The sequence below is a fragment of the Kogia breviceps genome, chromosome 1 (assembly GCF_026419965.1).
Source record: "Kogia breviceps isolate mKogBre1 chromosome 1, mKogBre1 haplotype 1, whole genome shotgun sequence".
In the NCBI taxonomy this organism is placed as follows: domain Eukaryota; kingdom Metazoa; phylum Chordata; class Mammalia; order Artiodactyla; family Physeteridae; genus Kogia; species Kogia breviceps.
This window is the reverse complement of record NC_081310.1, coordinates 186,804,828-186,829,525: the sequence shown is the minus strand read 5'-3', so window position 1 is coordinate 186,829,525 and position 24,698 is coordinate 186,804,828. Positions and strand designations below refer to the sequence as shown.

The following is a 24,698-nucleotide window of genomic DNA, read 5'->3' as shown; positions in this document are numbered from 1 at the left end:
CCTATACTTGGAATCAAAAGACCTAAGTTTAAGTTCCAAGCTGACTAGCTGTATAGACAGACCCTTCCTCGGAGTCTCGATTTCTTGATCTGCAATCCTGAGGTGTCATTTTCACTACCCCAAGAAATTACTGTGAAGAAAAACTAAAACCAAGATGGAAACGTGTTGTGTAAGTTGTAAAGTGCAGCTCAGGAAAGGGAGGGGCTATTTTCTAAAGGGCTATTAATATAAAAAGGAAGTCTTTTAGAAGCAAGGAGCTGAGTGGTTATACAGTGGGTAAATCTAGGGCTTCTGTATTTGCGGTTCCCTCTGTCTGAATTACTCTTCCCCAGGCACCTGCACTGCCCCCCTCAAGTCTTCCTGGGCTCTGCTCAAATGTCACCCTATTTAAATGTCACCCTTTCTCCAGCACTCCATTTCCTCTCTTCCTTGCATTACTCTGTAGTATTTATCCCCATGTGTCACACCATCTGATTGACTTCTTGTCTGTCTGGCTGGACTAGAATGGAATCTCCATGAGGTCAGGGACTTCTGTCTGTCCCACCCACGCGATACCCTCAGTGCCTGGAGCATAGCAGGTGTTCAATAAATATTTGTCGAATAAAATAATTAAGTCAAGATTCATTCTGAGTAATGAGAGGGACTTAGGAGAAAGGGGGCAGTAAAGCAGTTATCACTAGATCGGAATTCTGATCCTAGTTCCTCCGTCTACCGGCCGGGCGACACCCTCTCAGAGCCTGTTTCCTTCTCTTGGATCTTTTCCGACGGTGGAACGGCCCACGGCGAATCGGGGGCTCAACATTACCCCGGGCAGGATGACCGGCTGAGGTCAGACGGGCGCTAGCACTGACCTTGAGCTCTTGGGCGACCTGGGCCTTCTGCCGGTACACGGAGTACAGGACAGCGGTGACGACAGAGCTGGTGCCCAGGAGGATGAACTGGCCCAGCGACGGCCGCCCTCCGCTCTCCATGGCTGCGCCGAGCCCTGGGCGCGGACTGGGACGCCGACGAGGTCAGGCCCCACGACGCGCGACCCCTGCCCTCCGCCTCGCGCCACCTCCCCCCACCCGGAATCGCACCCCCAGCACTGTCTCTCCCGGAAACGCGCAACCGGTCGCCCAGCGATGACGCAAGACCTGGAACTGGAAGTGGGGCAGGGCAGAGCAGACCGGAAGGCTGTGTTGCCAGGGTGATCGCCGGGCTTCTGCTGCTTCTGCTGAGGCCGGGTCTCCCAACTCGTACGTGGGGAACGGTTTTGCGAAGCTGAACGATAGATTGTCGCTCCGTCACCCTTTCGACACTCGGTGCATCGGCCATAACTGTATCGCCCGCGTCGCCACGGTCTCGGTCCTTCTGGTTTCCTGGGGTTATCGCGTTGTTTGATGTGTCGTTTGATGACTCCGCCATTGGATCGGGAGGATAGAAGAGAATTAATGTTTAGTAAGCACTTGTGAGTATTACACATTTAAGCTTCAGGGCAAACCTTGAGTCTTGGCTTTTATTCTTCCTTTTTACAGGTGACAAAACTGAGGCCAGAGAGGTTAGCGGGTGTGCTCCAAGTCACACTGCTAATGAGTGCTGGAGGGGAATTTACCGGACAACAGAGCTTATTACCTCCAAGAAGGCAGGTTATATCACCAAAGTATTGACAACTCCTTAATCTGCCGTCAAAACATATAACAACATATTTTTTAAACTAATAATTACAGCTACAGGGACTTCCCTGGCGGTCCAGTGGTTAAGACGCCTCGCTTCCATTGCAAGGGGCGCGGGTTCAATCTCTGGTCCCGCACGCCGCGCCGCAGCGCCGCCAAAAAATAGGGGGGGAGGGAGGCAGCTCTTGAGTGCCTATTATGCGTCAGGCACTGTGACAAAAAGTTTTACGAACATCATACCACTTAATCCTCACAACACAGCTATAGAGCAGATTTCAAACTGTTTTCTGATCTCCTTCATAAAATAATCAAGAGATACCCCCAAATTTTATCCAAAACATCAACCTGCAAAGTATGTGTTCATTCAGCTGTCTCCAGGTTCTGCTTTAAATTGAAAATACAGGAATGTACCCAATGCCCAAAATCAATGTATGTAAAATGCATCTAAAAGCTGTAAATTGCTCTAAAAATGTAAACTCTCTTTATTAAAGCAGCTAGCTATCCATGACATTTTCCTACCCCATTCCTTAATTATGCTAGGAGTCAAATAAGAATTACACTCTATGAACATAGGGTTAGAATCCCCAGATTGTCAACACCGCCACATGCCTTTGATGATTTTCAACCCAAGGGATGATCATGAATTTGTTACATTGTAACAATGTTACAACGTAACATTGTTACATTCTGACACACACACACTTATAATGAGATCTAACTTTTTTTTTTAATAAAATTTGTCAAAAGTTTGATAACACATTGTGTTTGCAAAGGTGTGGGGACAGAGACACCTTTTTTTTTTTTTTTAATTTAGTTTAATTTATTTATTTTTGGCTGTGTTGGGTCTTCGTTTCTGTGTGAGGGCTTTCTCTAGTTGTGGCGAGCGGGGGCCACTCTTCATCGCAGTGTGCAGGCCCTCTCACTGTCATGGCCTCTCTTGTTGCGGAGCACAGGCTCCAGACGCACAGGCTCAGTAGTTGTGGCTTACGGACCCAGTTGCTCCGTGGCATGTGGGATCTTCCCAGACCAGGTCTCGAGCCCGTGTCCCCTTCATTGGCAGGCAGATTCTCAACCACTGCGCCACCAGGGAAGCCCCGAGACACCTATTCTTTATGCAGAACCATTAGGCAATGCTGATGAAGATTAAAAGTGCCCACACCCATTGACTGAACAATTCTACTTATAGAAATTCTTCCTGTGTAAGTACTCACACGTGAACATAACAAATATACAGTATAAATTGCAGCATTGTTTTTAATAACAACAGAATGAAAACAAACTAAATGTATTCAATAGTCAGTTGGTTAAACAATTTTAATACATGTGTATATGAGCATAGCCAAGCGAAATAGCAAACTGTAAACTGTTTAAGTGTGATCTCATTGATTCCAGAAAGGAAGGAGAATATATACGTTTGGATAAAATAATATTGGTTGTTTCCATAAGAAGGAATTTGGTGGCTAGAGAACAGAGTGACTCTTCACTCTTTTGTACTTTTATTTTTAAGGGAATAGTTTTATTTATTTTTGGCTGCGTTGGGTCTTTGTTGCTGCTCGCGGGCTTTCTCTAGTTGTGGCGAGCAGGGACTACTCTTTGTTGCGGTGCGCGGGCTTCTCACTGCGGTGGCTTCCCTTGTTGCGGAGCGTGGGCTCTAGGCATGCAGGCTTCAGTAGGTGTCGCTCCCAGGCTCTAGAGCACAAACTCAGTAATTGTGGCACACAGGCTTAGTTGCTCCACAGCATGTGGGATCTTCCCCCATCAGGGCTCGAACCCGTGTCCCCTACATTGGCAGGCAGATTCTCAATCACTGAGCCACCAGGGAAGCCCCTTTTGTACTTTTTTAATGTAAATGTATGGCATGTTTCAAATTAATAAAACTTGAATTCTAAAAAGAGGAAGATGAACACACCACTCAGTCTACAACCAACGACCTCCTGCATCCAAGGCTCTGGGCTGGACACTGGGAGACACAACCGTATCCAGCCAGGCTCTGCCCTCTGGCTGTTTAGGGTCTGTGGAGAAACAGACCCGGACAGAGTTATCTATTATCCCAGGTCCAATGGAATTAGGGCAACAAAGGCCTCCGGTGGAGGGATGCAGCTTACTCTCCTCATGAGGGGAGGAATTTGAGTTCTGTAAACAGAATGGTGGGTAGAGTGACAGGATGGGAGTGGGAAAGACTTTTCATGCAGAGGGAACAAGATGAGCAAAGTGCAAAGCTATCGAGAGTTGGCTGGTACAGCCTGAGCCAAGGGCATATGACAGCAGGGATCAAGTAATTGAAAAGGAGGGTTGGGACCACATCCTGTAGGTCGCTAATTGCCAAACCAAACATTTTAACTTCATCATTTTGAGGATGGGATCTAGTAAAGCTGTTTGAGAACCCTCAGGGCATGATCTAACCTGTTTGTTTGTTTGTTTTAATCATCGAAACTCTTTTTTTTATATACAGCAGGTTCTTATTAGTTATCCATTTTATACATATTAGTGTACATATGTCAATCCCAATCTTCGAAATTCTTGTATTCTTAGATCACAGCAAAGGAAAGCACACACACACAAAAAGCTGTAAAATTGAAAACCAATGGAGAGTCTCCACTGCTAGGGGTCCTTGTTTACAGGTTTCTGACTATTTGGGAACTTTTGTCATATTCTCCAGGGGGTTCCTTGGGAGCTCATTTTTAAAAAGTCATTCTTAAATGAAACATTGTTTCTTTTTTTAAATAATTGAAGTGTGGTTGATTTACAATATTATGTTAGTTTCAGGTGTACAGCATAGTGATTCAGTATTTTTGCAGATTTTACTCCATTATAGGTTATTGCAAGATAATGGTTATAATTCCCTGTGCTTACAGTATATCCTTGTTGCTTTTCTATTTCATACATAGTGGTTTGTATCAGGTAATCACATACCCCTATTTTGTCCCTCCCGACTTCCCTCTCCTGTTTGATAACCACAAGTTTATTTTGTACATCTGTGAGTCTGTTTCTGTTTTGTATGTACATTAATTTGTATTCTTTTTTAGATTCCACATATAAATGATATCATACAGTATATTTCTTTCTCTGACTTATTTCACTAAGAGTAATATTCTCTAGGTCCATCCACATTGCTTCAAATGGCAGTATTAATTTTTATGGCTGCTAATATTCATGTGTGTGTATATATATATATCTCCCAGCTTCTTAATCCAATTGTCTGTTGATAGGCACTTGGGTTGCTTCCATGTCTTGGCCATTGTAAATAGTGCTGCTGTGAACACTGAGGTGCATGTATCTTTTCAAATTAGTGTTTTTGTTTTTCTGGATATATACCCAGGAGTGGAATTGCTGGATCATATGGTAGGTTTATTTTTAGTTTTCTGAGGAACTTCCATATTGTTTTCCACAGTGGCTGCACCAATTTACATTACCACCAACAGTGTACAAGAGTTCCCTTTCTCCACACCCTCTCCAACATTTGTTATTTGTAGACTTTTTTTTTTTTTTTTGCGATACGCGGGCCTCTCACTGTTGTGGCCCCGCCCGTTGCGGAGCACAGCTTCCGGACACGCAGGCTCAGCGGCCATGGCTCACAGGCCCTGCTGCTCCACGGCATGTGGGATCTTCCCGGACCAGGGCATGAACCCGTGTCCCCTACATTGGCAGGCGGACTCCCAACCACTGCGCCACCAGGGGAGCCCTGTAGACTTTTTAATGATAGTCATTCTGACAGGTGTGAGGTGATATCTCATTGTTTTGAGTTGCATTTCTCTAATAATTAGTGATGTTGAGCATCTTTTCATGTGCCTGTTAGCCATCTGTATGTCTTGTTCAGAAAAATGCCTATGCAGGTCTTCTACTCATTTTTTTGATTGGGTTATTTGTTATTTTCATATTGTATTTTGATATTGTTGTATGAGCTGTTTGTATATTTTGGATATTAGCCCCTTGTCAGTCACATCATCTGAAAATATTTTCTCCTATTCCACAGTTTGTCTTTTCGTTTTGTCAGTGGTTTTCTTTGTTGTGCAAAAGCTTTTAAGTTTAATTAGGTCCCATCTGTTAATTTTTGCTTTTATTTCTGTTGCCTTAGGAGACTGATCCAAGAAAATATTGCCACAGTTTATGTCATAGAGTGTTCTGCCTTTGTTCTCTTCGAAGGGTTTTATGGTTCTTGTTCTTATTTTTAGGTCTTTAAACCATTTTGAGTTTATTTTTGTATATGGTGTTGGGGAATGTTCTAATGTAATTGTTTTATACGTGGCTGTCCAGTTTTCCCACTTGTTGAAGAGACCATCTATTCTCCATTGTATATTCTTGCCTCCTTCGCTGTAGATTAATTGACCATAGGTTCATGGGTTTATTTCTGGGCTCTCTATTCTGTTCCAATGGTCTATGCGTCTGTTTTGTGCCAATGCCACACTGTTTTGATTACTGTAGTTTTGTAGTATAGTCTGAAGCCTGTAAGGGCTATAACTCCAACTTCGTTTTTTTTTCTAAAGATTGCCTTGGCAATTTGGGGTCTTTTGTGATTCTATATGAATTTTAGGATTATATGTTCTGTGAAAAATGTCATGGGTATTTTGATAGGGATTGCATTAAATCTATAGATTGTTTTGAGTAGTATGAGCATTTTAACAATATTAATTCTTTCAATCCAAGAGCACAGATATCTTTCCATGTCTTTGTATCATCTTCAATTTCATTCATCAGTGTTTCATAGTTTCCAGAGTGCAGGTCTTTCACCTCCTCTGTTAAGTTTATTCCTAGGTATTTTATTCTTTTTCATGTGATTTTAAACAGAATTTTTTTTTACTTTCTCCTTCTGATTTTCATTATTTATTAGTGTGTAGAAATGAAACATATTTCTGTATGTTAATCTTGTATCCTGAACCTTGCTTCATTTATTAGTTCTAATAGCTTTGGGGTGGCTTTAGACTTATCTATATAAAGTATCATGTCATCTGCAAATAGTGACAGTTTTACCTCTTCCCCTCCAGTTTGGATACCTTTCATTTCTTTTTCTTCTCTGATTGCTGTGTCTAGGACTTCCAATACTGTGTTAAATAGAAGTGGCAAGAGTAGGCATCCTTGTCTTGTTCCTGAATTTAGCAGGAAAGCTTTCAGGTTTTCACCATTGAGTATTGCATTGGCTGTGGGTTTGTCATAAATGACTTTTATTATGTTGAGATATGTTCCCTCTGTACCCACTTTGATGAGAGTTTTTATCATGAATGAACGTTGAATTTTGTCAGATGCTTTTTCTGCATCTATTGAGATGATCTTGTGATTTTTATCCTTCCTTTTGCTAATGTGGTGTATCACATGGATTGATTTGAGAATGTTGAACCATCCTTGTGACCCTAGAATAAATCCAGCTTGATCATGGTATATGAACCTTTTTAAGTATTGTTGGATTTGTTTTGCTAAGATTCTGTTGAGGATTTCTGCATCTATATTCATCAAAGTTATTGGCCTGTAATTTTCTTTTTTGGTAGTGTCTTTGTCTGGTTTTGGTATCAGGGTGATTGTGGCCTTGTAGAATGAATTTGAGAGTGTTCCCTTCTCTTTAGTTTTTTGGAATAGTTTGAAAAGGATAGGTGTTAGTTCTTTATATGTTTGGTAGAATTCCCCTGTGAAGCCATCTGGTCCTGGACTTTTGTTTGCTGGGAGTTTTAAAAATTACAAATTCAACTTCACTTCTAGTGATCAGTCTGTCCAGTTGTCTATTTCTTCTTGACTCAGTCTTGGCAGGTTGTATGTTTCTAGAAATTTGTCCATTTCTTCTAGGTTGTCCAATTTGTTGGCATATAACTGTTCATAGTATTCTCTTAGGATTTTTTCTATATCTGTGGTATCAGTGGTATTTCTTGTTTTATTCTTCAGACCCTTTTACAAGTTCCTTGGGAGCTCATTAAAAGACCATCATTCTGATATGGGGATATGTGTGTATACATATAGCTGATTCACTTTGTTATACAGCAGAAACTAACACAACATTGTAAAGCAATTATACCCCAATAAAGATGTTTTTTTTTTAAAAAAAGACCATCATTCTTTCTTGGGGGGAGGGGTTTCCAACATCAGATTTTTTAAATTGTTTTTTAATTGAATTATAGTCGGTTTACAATGTTTCAGGTATACAGCAAAGTGATTCAGTTATACATAAATATCTATTCTTATATCTATTCCATTACACATGTATCGATACTTTTTCAGATTCGTTGCCATTATAGGTTATTACAAGATATTGAATGTAGTTCCCTGTGCTATGCAGTAGGTCCTCATTGTTTATCTATTTTATATATAGTGGTGTGTATCTGTTAATACCAAATTCCTAATTTATCCCTTCCCCACCTTTCCCCTTTGCTAACCATAAGTTTGTTTTCCATAAAAGATTGTCATTCTTAAAGCAGTTTGGTTTTAAATAACCCTGCCTTTTTTTTTTTTTTTCTGGCCAAAGGCTGAAATCCTTCATCAGCCAGGCTGAGCTTGATCCTATTGGGATATTTTGAAATTTACATCATGTGGACTTTGGTAGGAGTGATGAAAGATGGGCAATTTCGGCCACAGCCAAATATCCCTAGGGAACCATTCTCAGCTCAGAATGGCTCTCCTCACTTAATCACAAGTTAAGCCTCTGACTTAGAGAAAGTGAGGTAAGTTCCTAAGGTACCAGGCAAAGAATCTAGGGGGAGCAAACCTGGGAGAGATGGGGTTACTAAGGACAACGTCACCACTGGAAGCACTGAGTTCCAAACTTAGGCTGTTGGTTTCCCTATGAGTCACTGGGTAAATGCCCTCATAGGCTGTCCATTCCAGTGAGACACTTGGCAGGGTGCAGGCACCTGACAGATTTGAAAGCAGGCTGGGACTTCCCTGGTGATGCAGTGGTAAATAATCCACCGTCAAATGCAGGGGATGCGGGTTCGATCCCTGGTCGCAGAACTAAGATCCCACATACCGGGGGCAATGAAGCCCGTGTGCTGCAACTACTGAGCTCACGTGCCTCAATGAGAGAGCCCTCATGCTGCAATGAAAGATCCCGCATGCCTCAACTAAGACTCAACACAGCCAAAAATAAATAAAATGAATAAATATGAAAGCAGGCATCCTGCGCTGATGTTGCCACACAGGTGTGCCAAAGGAAATAAAAAATAGAAAAAGTGTTGACAATCACATCAGGTTATCACTCACTTTCCTTACAGAGCTTTCCCTTGGGAGAGCCCCTAACATAATAATTATTAGGAATTATTGAATGTCAGCATATTTTTAATGAGCATTTAACCCATCCAATGTACTCTCCCAGATATGGTAGGACCCAGGGATACTATGCTGGACATGCCCCCTGACCTCATGCAGGGTATCAGGGAGACCTTTTTTGTTTTATAATGATTTAAACCCCACCTCATCCCCAGGTGACCACAAATCTGCTTTCTATCACTGTAAGTTTTCATTTTCTAAAAGTTCATAAAAATAGAATCACATGGTATGTACTCTCTCTTCTCTGGCTTCTTTCACTCAGAATAATTATTTTGACATTTATCCATAGCATTGTGAATGGACTAATAGTTCATTCCTTTTTTATTGCTGAATAATGTTCCATTGTATGAATACATCACAATTTGTTTATTCATTGACCTGTTAATGGACATTTGGGTTGTTTCCAGGTTTTAACTATTACAAATAAAGCTGCTTTGAACACGCATGTTTAAGTCTTTGTATGGACAAATGCTTTCACTTCTCTTGGGTAAATTCCTAGGACAGGAATGTCTGGGTCATATGGCAGATGTATGTTTAACTTTTTAAGAAACTGCCCAGAAGTTCCCAAAAATGGTTGTACTATTTTACATTCCCACCAGTATATGAGAATCCTAAGTCCTTCACATCCTCAGCAACATTTGGTATAATCAGTCTTTTGATTTTAAACATTCTTAGGTATGTAATGGTATCTCATTGTGGTTTTAATTTGCATCTCTATTGACTAATGATGTCAGGCATCTTTTATGTGCTTACTTGCCACCCACATATCTTTGTGAGTGAAGTATCTGCTCAGATCTTTTCCCCACTTTTTTTTTTGCTGTACGCGGGCCTCTCACTGTTGTGGCCTCTCCCGTTGCGGAGCACAGGCTCCGGACGCGCAGGCTCCGCGGCATGTGGGATCTTCACGGACCTGGGCACGAACCCGTGTCCCCTGCATCGGCAGGCGGACTCTCAACCACGGCACCACCAGGGAAGCCCATTCCCCACTTTTTAATTGAGTTGTTTTCTAATTATTAAGGGTTCTTTGTATATTTTGGAAACAAGTCCTTTATAAAATATGTAATTTGCAAATGTTTTCTTCAATATCGTGGCTTGACTTCTCATTCTCTTTAATTGTCTTTTGAATAGCAGAAGTTCTTGATTTTTATGAAATCCAATTTATCGGTTTTTTTCTTTTATGGATCATGCTTTTGGTGTTGCATTTAAGAAATCTTTGCTTAACCTAAAATCACAATGATTTTTCTCCTATGTTTTCTCCTAAAAGTTTGATAGTTTTAGGTTTTATATTTAGGTCTGTGATCCATTTTGAGTTAAGTTTTTTCAGTTTTATTGAGAAATAATTGACATCCATCCGTGTGTAAGTTTAAGATGTACAGCATGATGATTTGATTTACATATATTGTGAAATGATGACCACAATACGTTTAGTTAACATCCATCATCTCATATAGATACTAAAAATAAAAGAAAAAAAAATCTCCATGTGATGAGATCTCTTAGGATCTGGTATCTTAACCACTTTCCTATATATCACACAAGTGAATTTTTGTATATGGTGTTCCAGGCACTGTGCTTTCCCTACCATTCTCCCATCTCCCTACAAAGTAGTTAGGTATTCTTTTTATCCCCATTTTACAGATGCGGAAACTGAGGTTCAGTGAGGTGAAGTGGCAGAGTTTACCCAGCTTCATCTTTCTCCAGAGCTACATGCTTACGCACTAAACTATACCGACGTTTATCTCGTTCAGGTGGTTTGGCGCTACAAACAACTTGGTGATTGATGGGGAGTCATTTCCTACCCTGAACCACACACGGTGTTACTACTCAGAGAGTTAGTCAATAACAATACATTTGGGAAACTAGTCTGGAAGACAGGATTCCACCAAGAAAAATGGAAACAACTTGTAAAATTATCTATCTCTAAGGGTCCTTCATCTCCACATTCCACGATCTCTGGGATTTTCCCGGGAACAGGTGCAGTCAATGCGGCAGTGGATACTTTTAGCCACAAGGGGGCGCCAAGAGCACAGGATGTAGAAGGCAAGCAGCGAGGGAGAAGGGCCCAGGGCCTAGGGAAGGGAGATGAAGGAATGGCGGGGGCTGGAGATGCAAGCCCTGAGGCTGACTGTGGCTCCACATTGAGCTGTATCAGGGACCCAGGTAAGCCTCAAGCCCTGTGACTACCTTTACCTCCAGCCTCACCTGGGAAATGCGGGATCCCCCTACCTACCCCTCCCCTCACTCCCACTCCTCACCCCACCCCTCTCCCCCATCCCCCCACTCACCCTTAATTATTAACGGCACCTGTTGGTCAGTGGGAAGGACCAGCACCCTGTGTATTAGGAAAGGGTGAATTAGGACAGGCTTGGCAGTCAGGTGTCCTTGAGTCCTACATCAGCTCTGCCATTTACTAGCCACGTGATTGCTGTCAAGTGGGAAGAGAGAAGTAGATGATTCCCCAGGTGTCTTTTAGCAGGGGTTCTATTCAAGCTGCCTGAGAACTGGAAGAAGAGGCACTCTCCCCCCAGGTACTGGAAAACTGATATTCTAGGCCTTAGTTTTCTCAGCTGGAAAGGGGGGATAATATTCCTGCTCTCTGCACAGGACTGCTGTCGGCCCAGGTAAGCTGATGTATGGGAAAGTGCTGTAGATATATTAGGAATTCTTCTCCTTTTAATTATTATTTTTGTTCTTGGCTTGCAAACGATAGGCAAGGAAGTGGATGAATGTGAACAATTCTTGTTTTTTAACCAGTTGAATCTGTTCAGCATCATTTGGTAGGTTAATATTATAGTTTCTGGGGGGAAAATATTTACTGTAGTCACCAGATAAACAAATTCAAAGTTTAAGAATAAAAGTATGTCTGAATGGCAAATGAGTACCACTCAGACATAAATAATACAGAGGTTCGGAGGAGGGAAACATTGCCATAGGCTCCAAGGTTAGGGAATACCTATAGTAGTTAATACTTACTGAACACCTACTATGTGCCAGGCACTGAGCTAAGCATCATACGTAAAAATCATAAATCTTTGATTCGAAGGGACTTTGAGGGTCATCCTACAAAACCTGTAACTATATTTTTATGTGTATAATTATTCACTTAAGGTCCATCTCCCCTGCTAACCCCTAAGCTGAGTGACCCCAGGAGCGTTTCTGTCTTGTTAACTGCTGCATCCTCAGTATTTAGCCCAGTACCTGGCATACGGTAGGTGCTCAATAAATATTTGTTGAATAAATAAATAAATGAATGAATGAACAGACTCAATCCAAACTCACTCCCAATAGGAGAAGCTCCCTACATTGACCCAGAGAGGGTCATCCAGCCTTTGCTTGAATAGTTCCCCTGGTGGAGAAGTCATCACTGCACAAGGAGTCTACTGCCATCTTGTATCTCTGACACTTCACCTCCTCGGCCCTGGTTCTACCTTCTTGAGCCTCTGTCCATTTTGAGGAAGATGCTGAATATAGAGGACTTCTGCACACCTCAGTAACTTCCTTTGAGTTCTGTCAACCATGAGCCCACCTAATTCTCGTGGAAGTCAGGAGAGAAACATGGTGGCTAGAAAGGGTGCAAGGTCGAATGAAGAGCTTTTCCTTAAGATGGGAGGGAGTTGTCTCTGTGTGGACAGATAGGGTGGAACTCGAAAAGAAAACAGCCTGTAGATGCTGGAGAGGAAGGGGTAAATGTAGGACCTGCTGTGGGACCCTGTGCTGCAGGGAGGCAGACCTTGGCCTCAGCCCCAGCCTATCATGGTGGTCCCATTGCCCTTGCCAGGGATTGGCTTGGGAATGAGCATGTGATCCAGTTCTGACCAATGAGCTGGATGGAAGGTCTGCTGAGGGGCTTCGGGGAAGTCCTCTCTTAAGAAGCAAAGACATGGTCCCTTTTCTTCCTCTGACAAATGCATCTGGAGGTAATGCAAGTGTCAAAGCCATCTTGCTGCCACAAAGACCAATACATGGAGAAGGGCAAGGCTAAGAGAATCATAGAGAAGTGGAGCCAGAGCTTTAATCAAACTGTGCCTGAAGGAACTCCATCCCTGAACTTCTTGTCACTGAGATAGTAAACCTCATTGTGTAATCCCAGTGAACTGGCATTGGTAAGTACCACCACCAGGAGCATCTTAAAAACTAACAGATTTTAAAAACTAACTGCATTAATGAGGGCTCTTTCAGAGACAAGTGCAAAAGCCCAAATCTAATACACTTAAGAAGAAATAGAATATGTTTGTTCAAATGACTGAAAAGTTCAGGGTTGGCTGGATCCAGGGACTCAAATCACTTTAAATATATTGTTCCACTCCCTCTGGCCTGCAGAATTTCTGAAAATCAGCTGATAGTCTTATGGGAGTTCCCTTGTATGTTATTCGTTGCTTTTCCTTTGCTGCTTTTAATAGTCTCTCTTTAACTTTTGTCATTTTGATTACAGTGTGTCTTGGTGTGTGTTCGTTTTGGGGTTAATCCTGTATGGAACTCTCTGTGCTTCCTGGACTTGGGTGACTGTTTCCTTTCCCAGGTTAGGGAAGTTTTCTACTATTATATCTTCAAATATGTTCTCAGCCCCTTTCTCTCTCTCTTCTCCTTCTGGGATCCCTATAATGCAAATATTAGTGCATTTGATGTTGTCTCAGAGGTCTCTTAAACTGTCCTCATTTCATTCTTTTTTCTTTTTTCTGTTCAGTGACAGTGATTTCCCCAACTCTCTTCCAGCTCACTGATCTGTTCCTCTATATCATTTAGTCTGTTGATTCCTTCTAGTGTAATCTTCAGTTACTATATTCTTCATTTCTGGTTGTTCTGTATATTTTCTAACTCTTTGTTTAAAACTTCCAACTTCTTGCTTTGTGCATCCATTGTCCTCCAAAGTTCTTTGATCATCGATCATTACTCTGAACTCTTTCTCAGGTAGATTGCTTATCTCCACTTCACTTACTCCTTCTTCTGGGGTTTTATCTTGTTCCTTTGTCTGGAACATATTCCTCTGTCACCTCATTTTGTCTAAGTTGCTATTTGTATTTTTATGTATGTGGTAGGTTAGTTATGTCTCTCGACTTTGGAGAAGTGGCCCTTTGTAGGAGATGTCCTATGTGTCCCTCTCATCACCCAAGCTACATGCTCTAGGGGTTCCCCCTGAGAGGGCTGCATGGGTCCTTCTTTTGTGGAGGGCTGACTGTGTGGGCAGTCTGGTAGGCTTGGTTGGCCCCTAGCTCTGTTGGTTGCCAAGCCCTGCCTTGTACAGATGCTGCTGGCTGCTGGTTAGTGGGGCCTGGTCATGAGGAACCTGGCTGCAGAACCCTGGAGTACCCCAGGGCTAGTGCTGGCTCACTGGTGGGTGGAGTCAGGGTTCCAAAGATTCCGGGGCTGTTGCCCACACACTGGTGGGTGAAGCCAGGTCCCAGGGTTAGTGCTAAACTGCTGGCAGGCAGAGCTGGGTCCTGGAGTCTGGCCGCAGGGCCCAGGGATCCCAGAGATTGTGTCAGATCACTGGCGGGAGGGGGACCAGTTCCTGACACAACTGGGTAGGGGGTCCGGGGTGTCCCAAAACTTGCGTGGGCCTGCTAGTGGGCAGGGCTGGGGCCCAACTAGTCCCAGGGTAGGTATCACGGGCTGTGGGATCATGGTTTTCTACTGTCCAGTGTCTGCCCCCTGGTGGGTGAGGCTGGTCTAGAGGCTAGTGCAGGCTTCCTGGAGGGCAGGGCCTGTGCCTGCCCACTGATGGGTGGAGCTGGGTCTTGGCCCTCTCTGGTGGGGGGCAGAGTGTCTGGCGGGCAGACTGTCTAGGGGTCCGTATCTAGAGGTGACTGTTGGCTCAGGAGGTCTTTAGGCAGCCTGTCTCCTGACGGGAGGGGCTGTGTCCCCGCCCAGTTAGTTGTTTGGCCTGAGGAGTCTCAGTACTGGTGCCCACAGGCTGTTGGGTGGGGTCAGGTCTTGGCACTAAAGAACTAGAGGGAGGATCCTAAGATGTGGGCAGCAGTGCCCAAAGCTCTCAAATATGGCTGTTGCCAGTGTCTATGTCCCCAGGGTGAGCCACAGCTGCCCCCCACCACCCCACAGGGACTCAAATCAATGTAATTAGTACTCACCTTTCTCTGTCTCACTCCTCTTTTAGTTTCATTCTTTGACAGTCATTCCCCAGGTCATAAAATGGCCACTGGGAGCCCCAGAACCACATCCTCATAGCTTTGCAGCCCCAGTGGAAGAGGACTTTTCTTTCCCACTAGTTTCAAGAAAAGTCCAGGAATCTGAGTCTCATGGACTGCCTTGGGTCATGTATCCATCCCTGATCTCATCACTGAGGCCAGGGGAGGAAAAACACTGACTAGCCAAGAAGTGACATACCCGCTATTAGACGTGTACGAGGAGAGAGGTTTCCAGAGATCAGGTGCTGTTCAGTTCAATCCAGCAAATACCAATCGAGTGCCTTCTATGCAACAAGCACTGTTCTAGGCACTGTTACCCGAGGAAGGAGGAATGAATTCTCAGTGTCCATTCTACCAGCCATAAGACAAGTCAGAGTGACAGGAGCTCTGAGAAGTTTACAAATGATATACGACTGAGTTATAACCAATACAATCATGTTTTCTAATTCATAGCTTCTGTTATAACCAAGCCAGTGGTTGGCAGTTGTGAAATGGGCTACAGTTTACTTTCTTAGCCTAGAAATCCACTGGCTTTGACCCAGTTGTCTGTGTTCTTCAGGATATTCTCATTAATATTTAAATGTATTTGGCTAATTTGATCAACTAATATGTTGATCAAATAGAAACTAATATGTTTCTAACTTGCAAGTACAAAATATAAGCAGAGTTTTATTAGCCAAGAATTCATCCAGTTACCAGTCATTGAAACTTAACTCAGGCCAAGACTAGGCAGTGAGGAGTCTAGGGTACAAATTTAAGGACACTCATTCTCAGGAGCATAAAAGCAAGCTTGCCTTGCTGTAGTCCTAGCCAGACCCAACTCAAACTAGCTTAAGCCAAAATGGAAGAATTTTAGACCTAATATTCTAAGTAGGAAAAGCATAGTGGTGAAGCTGGCCTCTAGGACACATGGATCCAGGACTCAAATTCACCAGTATTTTTTCATTCTCTTCTTTTCTCCCCTTTCCTCTCCCTCCTCCCCTCCTTTGCTTTCCTCTGCCTGTTTGCTTCAGTCTCTCCTAGCACCATTAGTCTTTCTCCTTTCAATTAGATCATAGTTGCAAGAAGTATGAGGTTAAGCTTTTCATCGTGCAAAAAGAACTGGGGCAGGGTGGGGAGGGGGGTGGACGACAAGGGAAAAATCTCAGGGAAGACCTCACATTGGCTGTCTTGGGTCATATGTCTTTGCCTGGACCAATCACTGTGGCCAAGAGATAGGATAATATGGTTGCCCAATCTGGACATGTGCTCACCCTTGTGGTCTAGAGGCTGGAGGTTGGGACTGGAAGAGAGGAGGTTCTGATGAGCAGACAAAGACAACTATTAGTGTTTTAAAACTGAAATACTCTTGGGACTTCCTTGCTGGCACAGTGGTTAAGAATCCACCTGCCAATGCAGGGGACACTGGTTCGAGTCCTGGTCCAGGAAGATCCCACATGCCGTGGAGCAACTAAGCCCATGCACCACAACTACTGAGCCTACGCTCTACAGCCTGTGAGCCACAGCTACTGAAGCCCACATGCCTAGAGCCCGTGCTCCACACAAGAGAAGCCACTGCAATGAGAAGCCTGCACACCGCAGTGAAGAGTAGCCCCCGCTCGCTGCAACCAGAGAAAGCCCGCACACAGAAATGAAGACCCAACGCAGCCAATAAATAAATAAATAAATAAATTTACCCAAAAAAATCCCCCAAACTGAAACACTCTAGCCTTTATTATTTTTCTGTTGAAACAATTATTATTAAACAACACAGTTTGATAACCTGAGGTTCCTAAAAAATGCACCAGTTGAGTTACAGAAAAATAGATTCCACCAGGGTCAGGGAGAGGTAGTGGGGAAAAAGGCTGAAAAGACACATTAGAGCAAGATCATGGAGGTCCTTTCAATATTTCAATAAATTTATATCAGAAGACTTAGGTGCCAGGAACTGTGGAGTCCGGACTCTCTTCTGTAAGCAGCACGGAGGTTTTGAGCAGAGGTATGTCAGAGTAAAAGAAACTGCTGAAAAGTCACCAAACCGTGCGACCGTCACCTGTCAGGACTGGAAGAGAGGTAACAAACCCATGTGCTAGAGAGGACTGCAGATGAATTTCAGGCTCAAATCTGAGAGAGACAAGGAAAAAAAGACCGCTAAGGCAACCAATCAGCTGAAAAAGCCAAGTATCTTCAGCATTTACCCCCCAGAAATCCCTTAATCTGTGAGCAACTTGGAACTCATTGCTCCTGTGGCCCTGAGCTTCCAACTTGCAGGTTGAAAGCCTTGCAGTAAACTCATCTTTCTGCTTTGTGGTATTCAGTGTACAGAGTTTGGTTTGTCCAGAATGGAGAGACTGAAGGATCACCAGCCCTAATAGTATGTAGTAGTACAACCTTGCTGATGAGGCTACCGAGGCCCTGCGGGGACCACACAGCTAGAAAGGGATGGAGCCTTGATGTGAAGTGAAGCCAGGTAGTGTGGCTCCAGAACCCACCCTCTTAAACACTCGCTAATCTGCCACCCAGTACAGAGAAACCCCTCAAAATCCTTCTAACTTGAACCACACCCTGTCTCTAAATGGGAAAGGCTGCACTTCTTCAGAGAAGAAATGTGAGGAGGAGTCCAAGCCCAGGAAGATTCTCTGAGGTCTCAGGCTCAGTTACTAATGAATACTGGGAATGAAAAAAGGGAAAGCTCGTGTTTCTTTGATTCTAAGACACACCATCAATTTAATTGGGACTAGGGAAAGAAACATTTCATTGACTATATACTTGATCACAAAACACATCCTGATTTCAGAAACATTACAATGGGGAAAATGTGCATCTTCAGTTGAGGCAATGGAGTATGTAGGGAAAAATGCCTTTGAGAAACTTGTTAGAGATCTTTTCTTAACTCTTCCTCAAATGTATATAGTTTGGCCAATCTTTTCTGTAAAAGAACTTAAAACAAGGCTGGGTTCTTTGTTTTCCACTCCCACCTACATCTCTGCCAGAGTTAATCACTCCCTTCCTTTCTGTGCCTTATGTAGGCCTTTTTCTTTCAAGCTTCGGAATAATTTGTGTGTTTCCTTATCTCCTCTGTAAGGTTCTGGATTGGAAAAGGAGGATCACATCCTAAATCACATCCTGTTTGCCTCAGAGGCCCCAGCACAGGGCCTGGCACCTAGTAGGCTCTTAGTGACTATTTACTGAGGGGACACATGAATGAATCAATGAGCAAATAAATGCAAGAGTGACGCCTACACCTTTCAGATCCTCAGCCCACAGGGTTGTGCGTGTGTGTGTGCGTGTGTGTGTGTGTGTGTGTGTGTGTGTGTGTGTGTGTGTTACCATGTATCTCCCTGGTAGAACCCAAGCAAGTCTCCAGAGATTTGAACATCAAAGACAGCAGAGGCAGAAGACAGATCTCCTTTCAAGCATGGGGGGCGGGGTGGCAGGCACTGGTTATGCGACCTTGTAGAAAAGAGCTGCTTTTACACTAGAGGAGGTGTCCGGCCTCTGACTCTGCTATCGCCCCAAACCTCAATGTCTCATCAATTCTGGAAGGAAGCCTGGTGCTGCTAAGCTCACCTTCCCCCTCCTCAACTCAGGCAGGAAGAAGGCCAGACACATTTTCTCTCCCCCAAATATGCAGCATGGTGGTTGCCATGAGCACTGGGATCGCATGTTACTTGACATCGTTTTTTTAGAAGTCCGGTTGCCATGGTAACAAAATACCATTTGCGAGACTGAAGATGAAGCTCTGGCTCAAATCTGAGAGAGACGACGTTCTTTCTAGACATCTCCTGGAGTGGTGGGGCGGGACCAAGCCTTCCACCTCGGGACTCTGATAAACATCAAAGCATTAAATCAAATTGCACTGAAGCAGCCTGAAAAAAAAAAATGGCTGCTGGAAGGAAAATGCATCTCCCATCAGGCTGCCTGGATTGGGGGGCTGTCCAACACACTCCTCAAAGCTACCCCAGGCACTGTTGACACCGCCTGGCACGTAGAGGGTACGTGCTTTCAAACAGAGTCGCTGTTGCTGGTGGTACATATCTCAAGAACAGGCAAACATAGCCATGGCCAAAACAACAGATGTTCATTCAAAATATATTTATTGAGCATTTACTACTAGCCATGGATAGTTCTAGGTACTGGGGATACAGACCAAAATCCTCCTTGAGGAGTCCAAACCCTCAAGGAGCTAGATGATAAGCAAATAAAGAAGTAAAATATGGTTTATCAGAAGGTGGGGTAGGTGGAATAATACTGCCCTCCAAAGATGTCCACATCCTAATCTCTGTGAATTTGTGACTATGTCACCTTACGTGGCGAAAGGGATTTTGCGTATGTGATCCAGCTAAGGATCCTGAGACGAGGGTATTATCCTGGAGTATCCGGGTGGGCCCAAGGTAATCACGAGGATGTTTTTGAGAGGGAGGCAGGAGGTCAGAGCGAGAAGATGCTATGCTGCTGGCTTTAAAGGTGGAGGAGGGGGCCACGAGCCTAGGAATGTGGGCAGCTCTAGAAGGTAGAAAAGGCAAAGAAATAGATTCTGCCCTAGAGCTTCCAAGAGGAACACAGCTCTGTGGACCTATCTTGGGCTTCTCACCTCCAGAAGTGTAAGAGGGTAAATTTGTGTTGTTTTAAGCTCGCGGTCATTTGTTACAGGGACAACAGGAAACGAAGGCAGATGGTGACAAGGGTCAGTGGGGAAAAATAGAGCAGAGGATGAGGGCAGAGAGTGCTGGCCCAGGGTCGGGGTCAGGGGATCACAGTTTTAAATGGAATGGTCAGCACGCTGGTCTGAGAAGGTGGCATTTGAGCAAAGATGTGAAGGCAGAGATAAGGGGATCTGTGGGTATCTGAAGACTCCCAGGTGGAGGTGTGCCTGGTCTGTTAGAGGACCAACAAGGAGGCCAGTGGGGAGTGATCACATCAAGGAAAAGGATAGCAGGGGACAAGTTCAGCTAGGCTGCTCATTTGAGGCCTGGTAGCCTATGGGGAGTGCTATAGACTGAATATTTGTCTCTCTCCAAAATTCATGTGTTCCAACGTATTCTTCAATGTGATGATATTAGGAGGTGGAGCCTTTGGGAAGTGACTAGGTCATGAGAGTGGAGCCCTCATGGATTGGATCAGTGCCCCTCTGAAGGAGACCCCAGAGAGCTCCCTCACCCCTTCCACCACGTGAGGACACAACAAGATGACTGTCTATGAACCAGGAAGTGGGCCCTCACCAGGCATCGAATCTGCCTGTGCCTTGACCTTGGACTTCCCAGCCTTCAGAACTGTGAGAAATGAATTTCTGTTATTTATAAGCCACCCAATCTACGGTATTTTGTTACAGCAGCCCAAACAGACTATGACAGAGAGCCACTGAAGGGTTTTGAGTAGGGGAGGGACCTGATTGGATTTACCTTCTAGAAGGATCCCTGTGTTGAGAATAGACTGAGTAGGGCCCAGGGCAGAGGCGGGACAGCAGTGACGAGGCTGCTGCATCCCTCTCCAGGCAGGAGGTGAAAGTGGGTGGACCCGGGTGGGAAGAGTGGAGGTGGCAGGAAGGGGTCACATCCTGGATGAACTCAGAGTGGACCTGACATGAACTGGTTTGGATTGGTTAAGGGTGTGAGGGAAAGACAAGAGTCAAGATTGATGCTAAAATTCTTGGCCTGAGTAACTAACTGAGAGGCTGGCATGGCCATCCCTGGTTTTGGTCATTTTAATTTTGAGAAGTTTATTTGACCTCCAAGTGGAGGGTAGGAAAGAGTCTGGATTCAGGAGTGGTCCAGGCTATAGATAGAATTTGGAGGTGGTTAGCTTATAAGATGGTATTTCAAGCTAAGAGCCTGGATGAGATCACCAAGGGAGCATGGGGGCACTCCAACATCTCAAGGTCAAGGAGATGTGGAGAACTCAGCAGAGGAGGCTGAGATGAGTGGCCATTGAGAGCAGAGGACACCAAAGTGAGGACACAAGGGCAGTATGTTCAGGAGGAAGGGGTGAGCTGTATCAAACGCTGCTGAGAGCCCAGGAAGGTCAGCACTGAGAATCCACCACTGGATTTAGCAGCTTGGCAGTTGTTGGCGACCTTGAGAAGCTCAATGGCAGCCAAGGCTGGATGTGAGCAGATCCAAGAGAGTGAGAGGCAAGAAATTGGACCCAAGAAGCAAGAGAGCACTTTTCCTAGTTTTGCTGTAAAGAAAAGCAGAGAAATAGGCATTGGCTGGAGAGAGGATGTCAGATCGAGACAGGGTTTTATTTCGGTTTGGTTTTGTGTGGTGGGAGAAATGATAGCATGCTTGTGTGCTGATGGGAAAATGATCCAAAAGAGGGGAGGTGGGTACTGATACCACAGAAGGAAGTGCAGGGGCTCTCTGGAGTGACGACCTAGAGGACATGAGCAGGGACGAGCTCCAAGCTCCAGTGGAGGGGCTGGCTTGGGGCTGTTGGTCTAAAGCTGTGAGAGGGATGCAGGATATGAGCACAGATGCAGGTGGGCGGGTGGATGCACTGCTGAGTCTGAGGATGTTCTCTTCTTATTGCCCCAATTTTCTCGGGGAAGCAAGAGCTTCAGCTGAGAGTAAGGACAAGGAAGGAAGTGTGGGGATTTGAAGAGTGAGGAGGAGGTGTGAGATCATCGTGCAGGAGAGGGAGAGTGAATGGACTAGGGAAATGTAGTAGAATTGCCTGGCGGTCTAAGAGTCTACTCAAGCCCGGTGGTCATGAATGTGGAGCGAGCTGTGGTTTCTGTCTTTCTCCAGCCAGGCTGAGCTGCATGAGTACAGACATGGAATAAGTAGACAGTTGGATGAAACGAGATGTGAGATTTTGCTCAGGTTAGTAAAATAACCTGGGGGAAGGGAAAAGCATTTGAGGGGTTTGTGGGAGGCAAATTAATGCCCCCCCCCAAAAGGCCCACATCCTCATCCTTGGAATCTCTGAATATAGCAGACTACGTGGCAGAAGGGAATTAGAAATAAGGCTGCAGATAGAACTAAGGTTGCCAATCAGTTGACCATGAAATGCAGAGGTTATCCTGTGTTGTGCAGATAGGCCCAAAGTAATCACAGGGGTCCTTATAAGCAGAAGAGGAAGGAAGGAAAGAGAGAACCAGAGAAATGGCAGCATGGGAAAGACTCAGCCCAACATTGCTGGCTCTGAAAATGAGCCAAAGGATACGAGTGGCCTCTAGGAGCTGGAAAAGGCAAGGAAACAGATTCTTCCCTAGAGCCTCTAGAAGGAGCGTGGCCCTAGTAACACCTTGATGTTAGCCCAGTGAGACCTACTTCAGACTTCGAACCTCTAGAACTATGAGAGAATAAATTTCTATTGTTGTAAGCCATTCAGTTTGTGGCAGTTTGTTACAGCAGCAACAGGAAACTAATACAGAGATATGCAAGGAAGTTGTGGGACTTAAGCTGATGGAGGAGGGAAATGAGCTATGAGAAGGATGGAAAGGTAGCAAGATCCGTGAATTGGAGGCCCAGGTGGGGTCAAAGCAGTGCTGGAGATGAAACACTGAGACACTAGAAGGTAAGTTCTTACACTGTGGGATGCTTTAAATTGGCATTATGTAGGGGTTGCAGTTTTTTTTGTTTTTGTTTTTGTTTTTTTGCAGTACACGGGCCTCTCACTGTTGTGGCCTCTCCCGCTGCAGTCACCAAGAATTAAGCAGAAGCAGCAGAGCAGAGAACGCTGAGCCAGGAGCTCAGATGTTAGGACAGAAGGCCACTCGGGCTGGTAGATGACTGTAGCAAAGAGGAGTATTGGATGGCATGGTCTAGTGACCTGGGAGATTTTAGGGAGGAAAAGGGGGTTTTGATTTGGGAGCAACAAGGACATCTGTCCCACTGCTGGTCCAGTGGTTAGAGGTGTGGGACAGAAGCCACCCTTCCTGGAGGGGGCTGCAGGAAAACATCGCATGGGAGCGCCATCCTTTAACCCAATTGATGTGTCCTTCTTAACCCACCTCCAAAATGCCTCCCAATGATCCAATTTCCCAGCACTCACCCTGATGTTGTCCCCTGCCCCACTGGATCAGGGCTGGCCCTGTGTGACCAAGAGACTACGGCAGAGAAACACTCTGCAGCTTCCATTTTGGCCTCCTGGCTCATTCACTCTGGGGGAAATCAGCCACCAGGCCATGAGGGCATGCAAGCAGAGCTATGAAGAGAAACTGAGGCCTCAGCCAATGGCCAACAGCATCTCGCCAGGCACATTGGTGAGCCGTGTCTGAGTGGACCCTCCAGCCCCGGTCGACCCTTCGGATGACCGCAGGCCCAGCCAACATCTGACTGAAACCTCATGAGAGACCCCAACAACTGCCCTGCTGAGCTGCTCCCCGATTCCTGAGCCACAGAAACTGGGAGAGGGAATGAAATGATTATTACTGTTGTAAGCCACTATGTTTTGGGGTGATTTATTACCCATAGATACTGAAGACACTAATTCTTTATTACTTAATAGTCCCTCCCCCAACAACTCCTCTGTTTCTAAAGAAATGACTTCCTCAGGTAAGTGGCCTCTGACCCCCTTGACTAAGTTAGGAGCCCCTTTCAGAGTGCTCCATCCTTCTCGCCACATAATTACATAACTATTTGCATAAGAGTTCATACTGTATATTCCTGTGACACACAGCCCTCTCCCAAGCAGGACTGTAAGCTCCAGAGGAGAGGGCCCACGTATTCCTTGCTCTCCTCTGTACCCTGTGCCTACATATCAAGTGGTCAGAAATCGTTTGTTGAATGGCTGATTGAGTGAATGAAGATATAACATAGATAAACAACAAGGGCCTACTGTATAGCACAGGAAACTATATTCAGTATCTTGTAACAACCTCTAATGAAAAAGAATCTGAAATATATATATATGAAACACCTGAAACTAACACAACATTGTAAATCAACTGTACTTCAGTTTTTTTTAATTTTAAAATTAAAAAAGTGTGACTATATGTGGTTAGAAGAGGGGGTCAAGTAGAGGGATTCACAGTGAGATCAGCATCAGTACAAAATGAAGCCAACCTCTAAATCCCCTCTTCTGACCCTGTCTTTGCTCCCATCTTGCTCAGGGCCTGGGGGGCTGCAGGAGTCTCCTCTTGCCTGTATTCCTGAGATCCAGCTGTATCCAAATACCAGCCTTTATTTAGGCTGTTCTGTTTGTTATGCAAACATGATTTTGCTTTGCACTGGACTATAATTTGATGGATGCACGAGCTTATCTCATGAATACAGGCGCGCTGAAGGTAACATTTCATCCATCACCTTTGCTCACCTCCTACATTCATACCACTCGGTACTGGGGCATCTGATTACAGACTTATGCTATTCTGAAGGCTCCTTTATGCTTAAAATCCTTCAGAACAAATAGTAATTTTGGTCACCTTCTTCTTTTTCTTTATTTCTTAGTCACAAATACACATGCATGATCCTTCCAAAGGTTAAGAACATGCCAAACGGATTTTAGTTACTGCTCTGTCAGTTACTAGCTGTGTGGCCTTAGGGAAATTATTTTACCTCTCTGAGCCTCTGTTCCCTCATCTGTAAAATGGGAATTATAATAGTTCCTATCTTGCAAAAGTAATCATGAGGATTGGCTCTGATAAAGGAAAAGGTTTTGAATAATTCTGGACACATAAGTAAATATTGGTTTGTTATTATTAGAAATGAATACAGCTTTGAGCAAAGTCAAA

At 44.4% G+C, this 24,698-nt stretch overlaps 1 protein-coding gene across 1 annotated transcript in view; it reads right to left on the bottom strand.

The window, feature by feature from the left end:
• The window catches only part of MUL1 (mitochondrial E3 ubiquitin protein ligase 1), a 43,037-nt gene that overhangs the window by 6,351 nt on the left and 11,988 nt on the right, over positions 1-24,698 (bottom strand). Inside the window, exon 2 of the mRNA XM_059053491.2 lies at positions 852-1,398. Within this exon, the coding sequence (XP_058909474.1) occupies positions 852-971 (120 nt within the window). The 5' untranslated portion in view covers positions 972-1,398. The remainder of the gene's footprint in view (positions 1-851; positions 1,399-24,698) is intronic.